The sequence below is a fragment of the Melopsittacus undulatus genome, chromosome Z (genome assembly GCF_012275295.1).
Source record: "Melopsittacus undulatus isolate bMelUnd1 chromosome Z, bMelUnd1.mat.Z, whole genome shotgun sequence".
In the NCBI taxonomy this organism is placed as follows: domain Eukaryota; kingdom Metazoa; phylum Chordata; class Aves; order Psittaciformes; family Psittaculidae; genus Melopsittacus; species Melopsittacus undulatus.
Window position 1 is genome coordinate 13,235,276 of NC_047557.1, and position 13,641 is coordinate 13,248,916.

Sequence of the window (13,641 nt, forward strand, 5' to 3'; positions counted from 1 at the left end):
ATTCTTATGCCATATCAAGCTTTATATGTAGAACTTTTCTTATGAAATTCAAGTTAACATGATTCTTTAAAAAAAAAGAATCTAAAAGTGCTCTGTGTTGTCAAATTAGCTACTGTTCTGCAATTTCTATTGCAAGTAAAGAGTTAGTTAGAGACATGAAATAGCTCTATGCATTTCCTTCTGATACGGACAGATAATACTTTGTAGTGATGCATTTGTACCTGAACTGTCAGAGGGACTGAGGCCCCACTATACAAGCCCCTGTACCAAAGTCAATATTATTGGGGTTAATGTCTTTCAGAACAAACTTCCCCAAACTGAGAAGACGTTAGGTTGACAATGTCATAGAGGTAGATAACTGAGCTACTTTTATAACAGTATAGGGAGCTGGATAACAGCAGCATGGAGCTCTGTTCAAAGTGATTTACATTGCTTCATGCGAATGCAGATAACTCTACAACTCACCAGAAATTAAGATTATACTTGAGGCATGAGAGAAGAAGTGTCAGGAAAAAAAATGTAAATCCATCAGGAACAATGCATGGAAAACACATCTACTGTTATAAAATATTGCAGACTGAAAAAATGTGTGGCACATTGGAAGGAATGTGTTGAAGTAAAAGGATTACAAAAACATGTAAACACCAGCAGGGTGTGTGTAACATAGACAAAAATGAAAGCAATAGATCCATGAGCAGTTCACATAAATTTTCTGAAAGATCAAGGAATAAAACAACAGCAGATGAATGAACTGGTAGCTTGAAAGCAGAATGAAAATTTATCACTTTTAAGTTGGACAGATGCACCAGTTAGTGCTGTGACACTGACAAGATTTGTAAAAAAAAGAACAAAAAATAAAATTTAAACAAAGAACCATTTTTATTATTAAAAAGCTTGTAGAAGAATAGACAGTAGCTACTGCAAAAATGAAAAATATGCAGAATTCTTTCATGAGTGGGAAGTTACTAACTTCAGATTACTCAAATAGAAATGTTGCTGAATTAGGAAATAAAAATTATATCAGAGGTTTAAAAATTGTGCTAAAATTAGAATTCCAAGCAGAAATCCAAAGGCCAGGTTTCTACAAGATGCAGTAACGCAGTACCATAAATTCAAACCTTAGTTGAGTAACATCCAACTGGGCAAAGCTTATTTCAAGATGATGACTGCTGCATGAACACTATAAAATTAACTTAACTGGTGTCAGATCCTAGTGGACAATCATCCAAATAAAAGATATTATCACTGCAATAGAGTCTATTATTGGAAGTTTTAGTGAAGAAGCCAAGAACTGGCTGGCCAGCAATCCTGGATCACATTCTGTGTGAGAAGGTGATGTCACCAGCATAGAGCTGTGACAAGTTACGTATCAGTACAGTCCCATACCCTTAGCATTACTAGCTATTGTATCTGTAGAAATACCTCTAATGTCATATCTGTACTCTCAAGTATGTCATTATTTTTTCAATGGCAGCTAAAGTAGACCAAGAGTGACTTAGCATAGTAAAGTGTCTACAGCTTCATACAGCCAGTCAGGTAATAGAAGCACTGTACATTGGTGGAATGTTGTTTCATAAATGCTGCGCATGCAAAACCATGTCTGTGAAGAACTCCAGGCACAGTCTACCGAAACTCAGACCAGTGTTTTAGCAGATTAAAAGCTTACACATGTGTTTTAAGAAATTGTATTAGAGATTCCTATGGAGCACTAATGTGCATAAACACCACCTGCAAGGCAAAGGTATCTTTGTCACTGGTATCTTGCCAGGATGCGTGTGTTTCATGTTTGAAGTAGATGTTCTTAGCAATATGTTCAGAATAACTGAAAATTAGTATTTTCGTCCTTGGGAATAGGGTAGCAGTCTTAAATTCAAGCATATTTATTTTAGTCTTGTAACAACATGTCCTTTAGGACTCAAGCCAACTTAATGTGCTTTGGCTTATCAGCTACTACAATTCACGTTTTTCCTCATTAAACCAAAATAATTTACCATGCTACATTATGTTTTGCTTAAGGAAATGTGCTCCTTTTTTCACTTCTGATACAGAAAATAAGCAGCTCTATGCCCAACCAAAGAACCCCATTTCCAGCAAAGTTTAGTCCAAATGTGTGGACATAAAAGGATGTCATTTTAGAATTGCACTGTACAGGTAGCAGCAGTGTTTTGTTACCAAAAAAAAATCGTGAGCTGCTATTTTCTGTGTTCCTGGGTCTCTGATTCTTGGCTTGAAGACAGTCAGCCCTTTGTACTCTGTTATTACAATGAGGTAACCAAAGAAAGACAGTCTTGGTTTGAGACTGTCAGCTGTTACTAATCACTGCTTCATGGCTTGCTGTGAATCCCTGCTTGCCTCTCCCTCCTGCTCTGCTTAGCACACATAAAGAAGATAAATTACTCCCTAGTTTCCCTTCAGAAAGCATATTGTTTGGCACATTCCAATACTGTGAGCAAAAGATGGAATAATGCGAAGAGTTAAATGGGTATCTAAACAGCCACACAGCAGGGGCCTTCTCAGGCAGATGCAAGTTTCAGGAAATGTTCTTTCCTACTGACTCTCCACATGTATTCTGTTCTATTGAAACCTAAAAAATACATCAACTATACTTTTCAGAATGGTAGAGCATATTCCTGCAGTAACACAGTAAATGCAGCATCTAACTGTACCATATTTACATATTTTATTTTATTGGGGTGATAGCTATAACTTATTGATCAGCAACAAGCATAGTCTGGGTTGTTTTATGGAAGTCTTCCCTCACAGACTGACACTGTCCTGACAGTCAAGAATTTAAAAGGAAGAATCTTACAATAGTTTGGGTTGGAAGGCACCCTTAAAGGCCATCTGGTCCAACACCCCTGCAATGAGCAGGCACATCTTCAACTAGATCAGGTTGCTCAGAGTCCCATCCAACCTGAGCTTGAATGTTTCCAGGGACAGGGCATCGACCACCAGTCTGTGCCAGTATTTTACCACCCTCATAGTAAAGAATTTCTTCCTTATATCTGGTCTCAGTCTACTCTCTTCTAGTTTAAAACCATCCACCTTTATCTTACTGCTACAGGCCCTACTAAAAATCTGTCCCCATCTTTCTCATAAGCCCCCCTTAAGTATTGAAAGTCCAAAATAAGGTCTCCCAGAAGCCTTCTTTTCTCCAGGCTGAAGCCCAACACTCTCAGTCTGTTTTCATAGGAGTGGTGCTCTAGCCCTCTGGTCATCTTCGTACCCTTCCTCTGGACTCCGATGGGTTCATGTATTTCTTGTAAATGGAGCTCCAGAGCTGGATGCAATACTCCAGGTGGGGTCTCATGAGAGCAGTGTAGAGGGGGAGACTCACCTCCCTCAACCTGCTAGTCATGCTGGACACAGTTGGCTTTCTGGGCTGTGGCTCCACATTGTCAGCTCATGTCCAGCTTTTCATCTACCAGTAATCCCCAAGTCCTTCTCCACAGGGCTGCTCTCAATCCTTTAAATCCTTTCAGTGTATTATCCTTAAATACCAGGGGTTGCCCCAAACCAAGTGCAGGACTTTGCCATTGATGTTGTTGAACCTCATGAGGGTAACATGCACCCACTTCCCAAGCTTGCCCAGGTTCCTCTGAATAGCATGTCAGGTCCCTCAGGCATGCCAACTGCACCACTCAGCTTGGTGTCACCTGCAAATTTGCTGCAGGGGCTCTCAATCCCACTGTCTATGTCATTGATGAAAATACTAAACAGTTCTGGTCCCAGTACAGAACTCTGAGGGACACCACTCGGTACTGATCTCCTGTGGAATACCCTACCAGGAAAATATGATAAAAATAGCAACCGATTTGAACCTCAAGCTCAATAAATTTCTAATTAACACTGTATAATATATTTGCCTGCTGCATGTGAATGCTATTGACAGCCCAGGAAACACTTTTTTATAAGATAGCAACTGAACTCGGTGCCCTGAAATCAAAATTTCATAAAGAGAAGCTGTTCCACTGGAAGAGCAGTTATCGGTGATGAATAACAAAATGATCTTTCATTATGCATGGTTAACTGGAAGTGAAAAGTTGCTGTAAAGCCACTAAAGACTGTTTGGGCCTCTACAAGTACATGTGGCAAGATTAGGTTAACATCCTGTAGAAAAAGTCTGTTTTCATCATAGGCAACCTTTCTCACTGTAGTAGTAGAGAATCCACAAAGTAAGGTACATCACTTTTAAGCACTTATGAGGACTCTTCTGCATATTGTTAATGGCACCTTTCTGTTAAAGTCTGTAATGTCTCTCATTCACTCATGCAGTGAGATTTTTTTCTTACATGTAACAAGAACATCTGTGTATTTTCGTAAGTGTATATTTTTATGCTGATGTTTTAAGGCAGTGCTGTTTGAGTAGCTGTGGCCCTCACAAGCTCTCTTGGCCCAGGTGCTCTTTCACACACCCTTGTTCTCTCCTTGTCATCAAATGGTGTTTGCTCAGCTCCTGGTGAGAACAGAGCCAGCTTAAAGATAAGCTGGGAGAAGTGAGGAATACTTAACTTGTTTAGTAGTGCTACTACCAAAGAGCAAAGGATGCAGTTTAACAATATAGCCAACTTGAAGTAATGACAAAGTGCTGCCAAAATGATAGTTTTCTGCCCTTGGCCATGCTCTCCTTCTGGTTCCCTTGTAAAAGTTCCGGTTTTCACATGACACTATTCTGAAATGATTCATTATGACAAACTGGCTGAAAAACTACCCCAACAAATCTCAAAGTTAATAGTTTTCTGGTGACAATGAATGGGGCACGACCACAAAGCTGTGGGGCAAGTCTTGTCCTTGAGGAGCCACTCTTACCCATTTTATTGGCTCATTGAATTGCATTACTATATTCCAGCCGTGGGTTTCATTAGTCAGCTTGACATAATCATGGTCATGTAATTCTGGATCAAAAACAACTGCTAATTTTCCTGTGAGATGTTTTCCCAGTGTTCTTTAACGGACCCAGAAAAACTAATCCAATCTAAAGTTAATAAGTTAAATACAATAAGTAACATTAAATTAATGAAATCTAATTTCATTATTTAAATTTCATATTCAAATAAGTTAAACTGAAATTTAGGAGCAACTTGTCCCATCAGTTAATGCAAAAAGGCATAAGAAGCTGTATTTCATACTTGCATTTTATGTGGCTTCAGGAAGTCATTAGCTGTATTGATTTAATATTAATTAACTTCACCAATGCATGTAGTTCTTAGAAAATGTTATTTAGCTTTTTTCTTTGCAGTTTTATTATTTAATACTACTGCTATTAAAAATAATAATCAAGTTTGGATTAATTCTGAGCCTGATCTTGTCAGGGGCTCAGTTGTCAAAGCTTTAAATATTATTTAACTTCTGTTTTCTGGGAATACTCAGCACCACTCAAGACATGCTCATCATCTATCAGAATAAAGCTCTAGAGCTTAATCATGTTAATTAAATTTGGGCAGTACTTCCACTTTCACCTATTGCTTTGCCTTACAATTTTTCTGCCAGCCTATTTTACCATGACCTTGCACAGCATTATTCATTTCCACAAATCCTCATCAACATACACGAAAGGATTGTTCTCATGGCCTCACACTGTGAGTTTACTCATCACACAGTGCTTAGTGGATGCAGGGGGTCGGGAGTAGCTCATTTAAGACTGCTTCATTAGGAGAATGAAAGACAACCTTAAAGAAACAAAATTAGGGCAACACTCCTAAGTCAACAATTGTCATTATTGCTGTTCCACCATAGGAATCCTTAACAAGCAACTACAATTTCCTAATGAAGAGACCATACGAAGTAAGCAAGAAAATAATTAGCATAAAAAGATGCTATATTCATTATATTTTGTTTTTAAAGGCTGAGTCCAAAACATCTAAATGATTTTTATATAAAAATCTACATTAGCAAGGAAGTGCCATCAATTCAGTTCTAATACATTTGAATAAGGAAATAATTCATCATGATCAAGGAAATCCTCACTTATTTATTTCCAGTAATCAGTATGTATGAGAGCCAGAATACAGTTTGTTCTGCACACTCACTCAGAACTGGTTCATGTTTTGATACATTTGCAGCACCATACAGTTACATCTTGGCAGGATTCTGACTGAGAGGTGTTCAGTCATATGCCCAGAGAAGATAGCCTTGTGTCAATGGATCTACAGCCAAGTGCCCACACCAGGGCTCTGAACCTGTGGTTCCTTTTGAACTGGGCAGCATTGCTCCTATCCTGTGAGGAGAGGCTGAGGGCTCTGGGTTTGTCCAGTTTGTGGAGAAAGAGGCTGAGTGGTGACCTCCTTGCTCTCTACAGCTTTCTGAGGAGGGGACGTGGAGAGGAAGGTGCTGAGCTCTGCTCCCTGCCACCCAGTGACAGGAGACGTGTGAATGGTTCAAAGCTGCACCAGGGGAGGTTTACACTGGACACCAGGAAGCATTTTTTTACCAAGAGGGAAGTCAAACACTGGAACAGGCTTCCTGGAGAGGTGGTTGATGCCCCAGCCCTGTCAGTGTTAAAGGGGCATTTGGACAATGCGTTTATTAACATGCTTTAACTTTTGGTCGCCCCTGAAGTAGCCAGGCAGTCAGACTAGGAGGTTTTTGTAGGCCCCTTATAACTGAAATATACTTTTCTATATTTAAAGTTTTCACCATTATTCCTCAAAAGTAATTTTTAAAGAAACCAAAAATTGAAATTGTGTGGGCAAAATAGTAGATACTCTGTTAAAAGAACAAGAATGTTAATATATGAAAGCAAGCACAGAAACTTCTTATTTTTTCCCAAAGTTTTTAAAAGGCAGCAAAAAAAGATTCAAAAGATTGAAAAAAGACTCATAAATACAATATAAAAAAAATGTAGTTGGCACACACCCAATTAAGGAAAGTTGCTGCATCATTAGTTCAGTCTAATCTGTGGAACAATTATTAAGCCAAGTGAACAATCAGAACTATCAGCTTAACAATTCAGAATTTCTAACAAATTGCCCTAACAAGATTTTTTTCTCCTTTTCCCTGCATCCTTTCTCTCTCCTTCTGTCTCTTGCAATTACACACTTACTTGCTTGCTGCCTTTCCCTACATCCTAAAATATTTTCATTTCTTCTCTGACACCTTTGTTAATGAACAACGTAGTGCTTTGCTTTTTGCCCTGGCATTCTGGAGAACTCTTTGTCATGTCTTTATTTCACTCACAGTGTGAATGATTCCTCACTTCTCAAGAGAGGGAAAGAGTAGGTGAAGGGAGAGGACAGGGGTAAGGGCTTGGGTTTGTTTGCAATTTTACAGACTTAGGCCTGCCCCCTTCTTTCTTTTCTTCCCTTTCTCCCTCCTTGCCTCCTTCCCTCCTCATCAATACTTAAAAAGTCATTCCCATTCATGATGTGTGAGCACACACGCTGGGAGAAATTACAGGCGCTTTGCTTCAGGTTGCCTTGACAACTTCTAGGCATCCCTGTGCATGGGGACCGGTGGCACAGAGAAGTTTCCCAGGCCCCCTGGGGAAAGGGAGGGAAATGGAAGAGAGGAGGCAGGGGTGCTGGAGCCAGCACCCATGCAGAGGAAAGAGCAGAGAGCAGGATGAAGGGACACATACATCTCATGTGGGACAATGGGAGTTTTGCTGGCTGGCTGTGAAAGGACACACTGAGGATACAATGGTCTACAACACATGAAAGCTTTGGAGCAAACTTTATTGCTTCTGTATTAAGGACCCTTCCAGAGTCTCTAAGCTCTAAGCCTTCAGAGTCTCAGCTCTAAGAAATCTTGTCAACATCTTAAAATTTAAAGAAAACAATCCCTTTCAATTTCTTGTGTCTTGAAAACAGATTTAAAATATTTTTTTAACTAATTCTTGTTGGTGATATGCTGGAAGCTTTTGCAGTTTCAGCCCTGTATGGTACCAAGTGTCCCTCCTGTGTGTTCCTTGAGTTGCTATTTAACTTCAGTGGGAGGGAGTGTTTCCCAGCAGGTCCCCAGTAGGGGTTCTCTGAGGTGAGAACTTCCTTCCTCTTCATAAAGCTTTTATTCATACTTAGGCCTGTCATCCCTCTGCTTTTAATGCTTGCTGCTGTAAGCAAGCCACGAACAGTTTGAGTGTAAGATGAGAATTGCTGTTCCCTACTTTCAAGCTGAGAAGTAATTTATATGATAGCAAAAGCAGGAATAAGACTGACCAGCCTAAAATAAGGGACCATGTAGTCACAGCCAGAGTGCACAATAGGAAACCAAGCTGGAAAACAGCTCATAAAGAAAAGAGCATGACTCTTGCTCCCAGACATATCACTTTCCCACAGTTCACCAGTCAATCCCAGAATCAGTCCAAGAAAGAAAGAGGATCACAAGTTCTAATCCTTCAACACAGAAATCTTTAGTGGTAAAATAAGCCGTACACTGACTCCAAGTGATTTTTGGATTGCAGGAGACTCAAATTAGTATCAATTGTGGAGTGCAAAGAAAGATCAGGATTGGTTCGAGCTGTAAGTACAAACTCCTGCAACCCCTCTAGGTTGACAGTGCTCAGCATTTGGTCCTGAATCTATTACCTGGCAAGGGCACAATTCTGGGAACTGGCTGATATAATATCTGTGCATTTCCAAACCTTCCTACCAAACTATATAGGTTAACCTTTTTATGATCAGGATGTGAAACAAGTTTAAAGCTGCTCTTATGCTCTTAGCTAAAATGAAAAAATACACAGCCCATTGATGCTACTTGTGTAAACAGCAGGTAAGAATAAAGAATTAAAATATACAAAGATAAAGTTGACTGGACTTGTATGTATTGATTTGTATTTCACTCTTTAAATTACACTTCAAGTTACATACTTACACTTTAAAATATTTGCAACAAATACTGTCTGGTATGATCATTGTGCAACTCAGTAGCAGATCTGAAATTCTGTAAAAATTACTAACTTTATTTTATACATTGGTTAATTACATTTGCATTATTTTGCATTTGCATTATTTTGAGGACTTTAAAAAAATAATTGATCCTCTACCCACCATCAAGAGGGATACAGGACTTCTTGCTTGTAAAGATAAAAAAACTATACTTGGTAGTATTTACCATTTTCACAGGTTTTCAAAACATAAATGTAGACTTACCATGAGCATTATAATCCAGTTTTGCAGATGGAAAAACTAAGGAGAGGAATGAAGGACCAAGTGCTTCAAATGTTGGATTTCCATTTTCAGTTCCTTTCTCAGTAACACTTTGCTCTTTCACTACAATGGCAGGCATAAATCAAGCATTTCAAGATGCAAATCAAGTGATCTTCCTTTACAGTTCATTTTGTGTGTACAAATTTTGATAATTGTAATGGCTTTTGCCAAAAAGACAGGCGAGCCCTTGCTGAAATGAGAGGGTAGGTATGAAGCATGTGATGAGGTTTATACTTTGGAGGTTTGAACAGTGTCTGGAACGTAGCCTTGATCTCAGTTACATCAGTGACTAAATTACTTTCACTGTAACTTCAGTAGCACATATTTCCTCCTTTAGGAGACAGAAGCACAATACGTCTACAATGATTTGAGAAAATACTTGGTCTTTCCAGTTCATGATTTGTGTTTTGTTTCTGTATTATTTATATTCATGTAGTACTGTTACCTTATTTTAAATGCTTTCTCCTCTGAAACAGGCACCTAGAGCAGAAGGTGGTCAAATTTCATTATATTTTATATGTTCAAAACAGCATATAGATAGGTAGGCAGCCTGCAGAAATCTGGATTAGACAGTGCCATGCGGGGGTCCTTAGGAGGAGGTAATAAAGTGAAGAGATCCTTCCTTGATCTCTTTCTTCATTCTGAACTTTGAAAGCTTGATTTCTGCAAGAAACATCAGCACTGTTTTGAGACAGATGGTGTAACCCTCCAGATGAAGTATGGGGAAGTTATTGACTATTTTAAATTTTAAGGAGGAGGAGCAAAGGGACATGTTAAGGAGAAGAACACTAAAAAGAGAAAAACAATTCCATTTGTGACAGTCTTAATGAGATACCACTTATACAGAGATTCAGAGCTTTTCCCCTGGCAGAAATGCAGCTTCATTTAAAAAACACACTGCAGCCTTGTCAGTGAAGTCTGATGAACAAATGCTTTAGCAGATGCCATAGTGAGCACCCTAGTATTCACATTATATCAGATGCATTAAGACAAGCCAAAAATTGGGATTAATGTTGCAAGGTTTGCAAAGCTTATAAAAGGCTCTAAATGTTTATTCATACAATGGTAAGGATTTTCTGAAAAAAAAAAAAAAAAGCTAACAGCAGTTAATCTGTTTTGAACTCCCATAGCTTGAGACAGAAGGAAATGAGGTCATTCCATTAAGGATTGAAGAAATCTCTTCATACACATTAATTGTAGCTAACATTATTAAAATTACTGGAGAGTACTGTGTTTTCTTTCCTGCTATTTCAGATTAGGTGCAACGCATTTCTAAGTCACATTTTCCAGACTATAATAACTATGCTAATCAAAACCCACAAACTGGCTCTCTGGAATGCATGCAGTACCATATTGCATCAGACCAACAATCTTTACTTTTATGAAGTGTTAACAAAGCAGAGGAAGCTGCAACTCTTGTAATAGAATATCGTATAAAAACAAGCATTAGGAGTGGGATGGCAAGACAGGGGCAGTATGAGTTGCAGAAGAGGGATGACCTACCTTGGGTAGCTTTTCAAATGTAATGGTCAAAACTTTGCACAAAACTGTTTTCATCATGCTGAGTTTATACTCTTTACTCACAACTGTATGAGGTAATGTCCTTGTGCTTAAATTTACTAGGAATTGCTGCCCTGGATAGTAAAGCGTCAGGGAAGATGGGAGTCCGAGCTGTAGTCTACTACATGAGTACTACGATCATTGCTGTACTGATTGGTATAATCATTGTGGTCATCATTCACCCTGGGAAAGGTACTAAAGAAAACATGCACAGAGAAGGCAAAATTGTGCAAGTGACAGCAGCAGATGCCTTTCTTGATTTAATCAGGTATGGCTATGATATCGCACATTTTCTGTACCAAAAGCAACAGTAATAATATTTAAGTTCAAACAAAAACAAAAGTAGAGAGTTTTAGGCAGTAATTGCATAAGCTAGCCAAATTTCTTTCAACTATGTGATACCAGTATCACTAACCCCTACAACACTACAAAAGAATACATGGATATATTTTTGAATCAAGCCATTGCAAGAGAAGAAACTGCTTTTAATATTCAAAAATACTTTCACACACAAAAGAAAGATTTCTATTCTGCTATCTGCATGAGTCTTTTCACCTGCTTCCATAGTACTATCCTATTTACCAGATTCCTTTGCTTTTTCTTATTTCCAACTTCTGACCGTTTTCTCACTTCACTTGAATCCCTGATTTAGCTATTTGTCTTAATTTTGAATCATAGCCGCGAGTCTGGGTGCATCTACTCAACTTGTAAAATTGTACGGATGGGAAATAAATTCCAGGAGCAGGCAAGTAAATGCTTAAAATAGAAGGGCACTGATAAAAATTATTGTTTTCTCCTTGCTCAGAGACTCTGCAATACCTCTTTTATAGAGCTAATATGTCATAGATGTATTCCAGGGAGTAGGGAAGCTGAGGTTTTGAACTCAGGAGCTTTTCCACAGGTAAAGCCACCAAAATTTTGTGTTCCACTAACCCATTTGGAGAAGCCAGAGACATGGAGAAAGGCCTCCAAGAGTCATGCTGCCAGGAAAGGGGACTTCAGAAAGACCCATGAAGAGGTTTGCACTCAGATTCCTCAAGATTTATTTAGATGGGCTGCTTCTAATTCCTTCAGAAATGTCACCATTCTGGAAAGCAAAGAAACAAATCCCCTGTCGTGGTTTAAGCCCTGTTGGCAAGTCAGCCACACAGTTTCTACCCCCCACACACCTCTTTCTTCCCTTACCCCCCCTACCCCTGCTCCCAGAGGGATGGGGAGGAGAATCAAAAGAATGTAACTCCCAAGGGTTGAGATAAGAACAGTCCAGTAACTAAGATATAACACAAATCACTATTGTTACCACCAATAATAATAATGATAAGAGAAATAACAAGGGAAGAGAATATGATACCACCCGCCAAAATGAGCCTGACTGAAAAGAGAGTGCCCTTCTGGGTCCCTCCCAGTTACATCCTGGGCATGACGTGCTGTGGTATGGAATACCTCCTTGGCCAGTGTGGGTCAGGTGTCCTGTCCCTGCTTCCTCCCGGCCTCCCCTCCTCCCTGGCAGAGCATGAGACTCACAAAGTCCTTGGTCAGTCTAAACATTTGAGCAGTAGCTAAAAACATTGGCGCTATCAGCATTGTTCCCAGACCGAAAGCTAAAAACACAGTGCTGCACCAGCTACTAAGAAGGAGAAAAAATGACTGCTACTGCTGAACCCAGGACACCCCCATATGTAACAAGTACAAACACACATACACATGTGTATGTGTTATTATTAAAGAATACTTATACTTCAGAAATACTTATTTCTTAATCGTGAAAGACCCTAAATCAAGTGATGAATGTCATGAGGTGCTAGGCTGCTAGACTGCAAAAAGTGAGAAGTAAGAATGCATCAAATATTACTTTTAATCTGGATTCAGAAAGCATTAATACAAAACTTAAAGTCAGCACTGACCACAGAGTTTTGTTCATTTGGTAATTTAGCTAATATTTTGCTCCATAACCAGGCCTGATATACAATATTTAATTCAGAGATTGCCATTGCCAGGATCTATCCAACCCTACTACATTTCTTCCTGATAAAACCAACCAGGCCAATGCTATATGCAAAGCTCTACTCACTGTATGCATAACTACATATTGGTCTTAGGACTCCTTTGAAAATTAGCTGGTCAGTTCTTTCATTAGCTGTTTCCCTACTTAAAATATTACTAGAATTTTATTGCTTCTAATGTTACTTTATTTCTTTTTCACAGAAATATGTTCCCTCCAAATCTGGTGGAAGCTTGCTTTAAACAGGTAAAAATGCATTGCTATTTTGAACTAAAACATAACAAAGTAAGAAATTGAAATATAACAGCATTTTCTTTAGTAGTATCACATACTTGTACTTACAGCAGAAATAAATCTTATGTATGCTGACAGCTGTCAAAAAAAAAACAACCCAAATTAGACCAGCTAAATCTGTGCTCTTTTTCTATGAGAAGTGAAGAAAACACACTTAGCAAACAAATACAAAGTAAGATTTTTTCAAAATGTCAAGTTAATAAGTCTACAGCAAGCTTCATTAAAGTCAACGTAGAGTTTACTTTTCAAAACCAGTGTTACATTAAATTGGGAGATATGCACCTTTTATACAAAGACTGGAAGTTGTTCATCAGGTGAGAAATGTGCATGGGTTCCAATCAGAGGAAACAATTCTGTGAGCATCAATAATAAAATCGAACTAGAGCACTTCCTGTCACCTACGATAGAAGAGCATAGGAATGCTCTTATGTTGTTCCTGGCTCAAACCAGGACACCATGTGCCTTTATTATTAGCTTGGTCTTAACATAAACTGTTTTACAGAGTAAATAATAGTGACTAGTTGCATTCCTTTTTTAAAAGGAGGACATTATAGATTCAGCAAAACATATGTGTGTTTCCATGATCTGAGTGACCCCACAGAAAATCTTGAACTCATATTATTTACCAGTTATTACTGT

The 13,641-nt window shown here is 38.7% G+C and overlaps 1 protein-coding gene across 1 annotated transcript in view; it reads left to right on the plus strand.

Moving 5' to 3' along the window:
* SLC1A3 (solute carrier family 1 member 3) overlaps positions 1–13,641 on the plus strand; it is a 62,250-nt gene that overhangs the window by 31,438 nt on the left and 17,171 nt on the right. Inside the window, 2 exon segments of the mRNA XM_005151991.4 lie at positions 10,770–10,974; positions 12,912–12,954. Coding sequence (XP_005152048.1) covers positions 10,770–10,974; positions 12,912–12,954 — 248 coding nt within the window.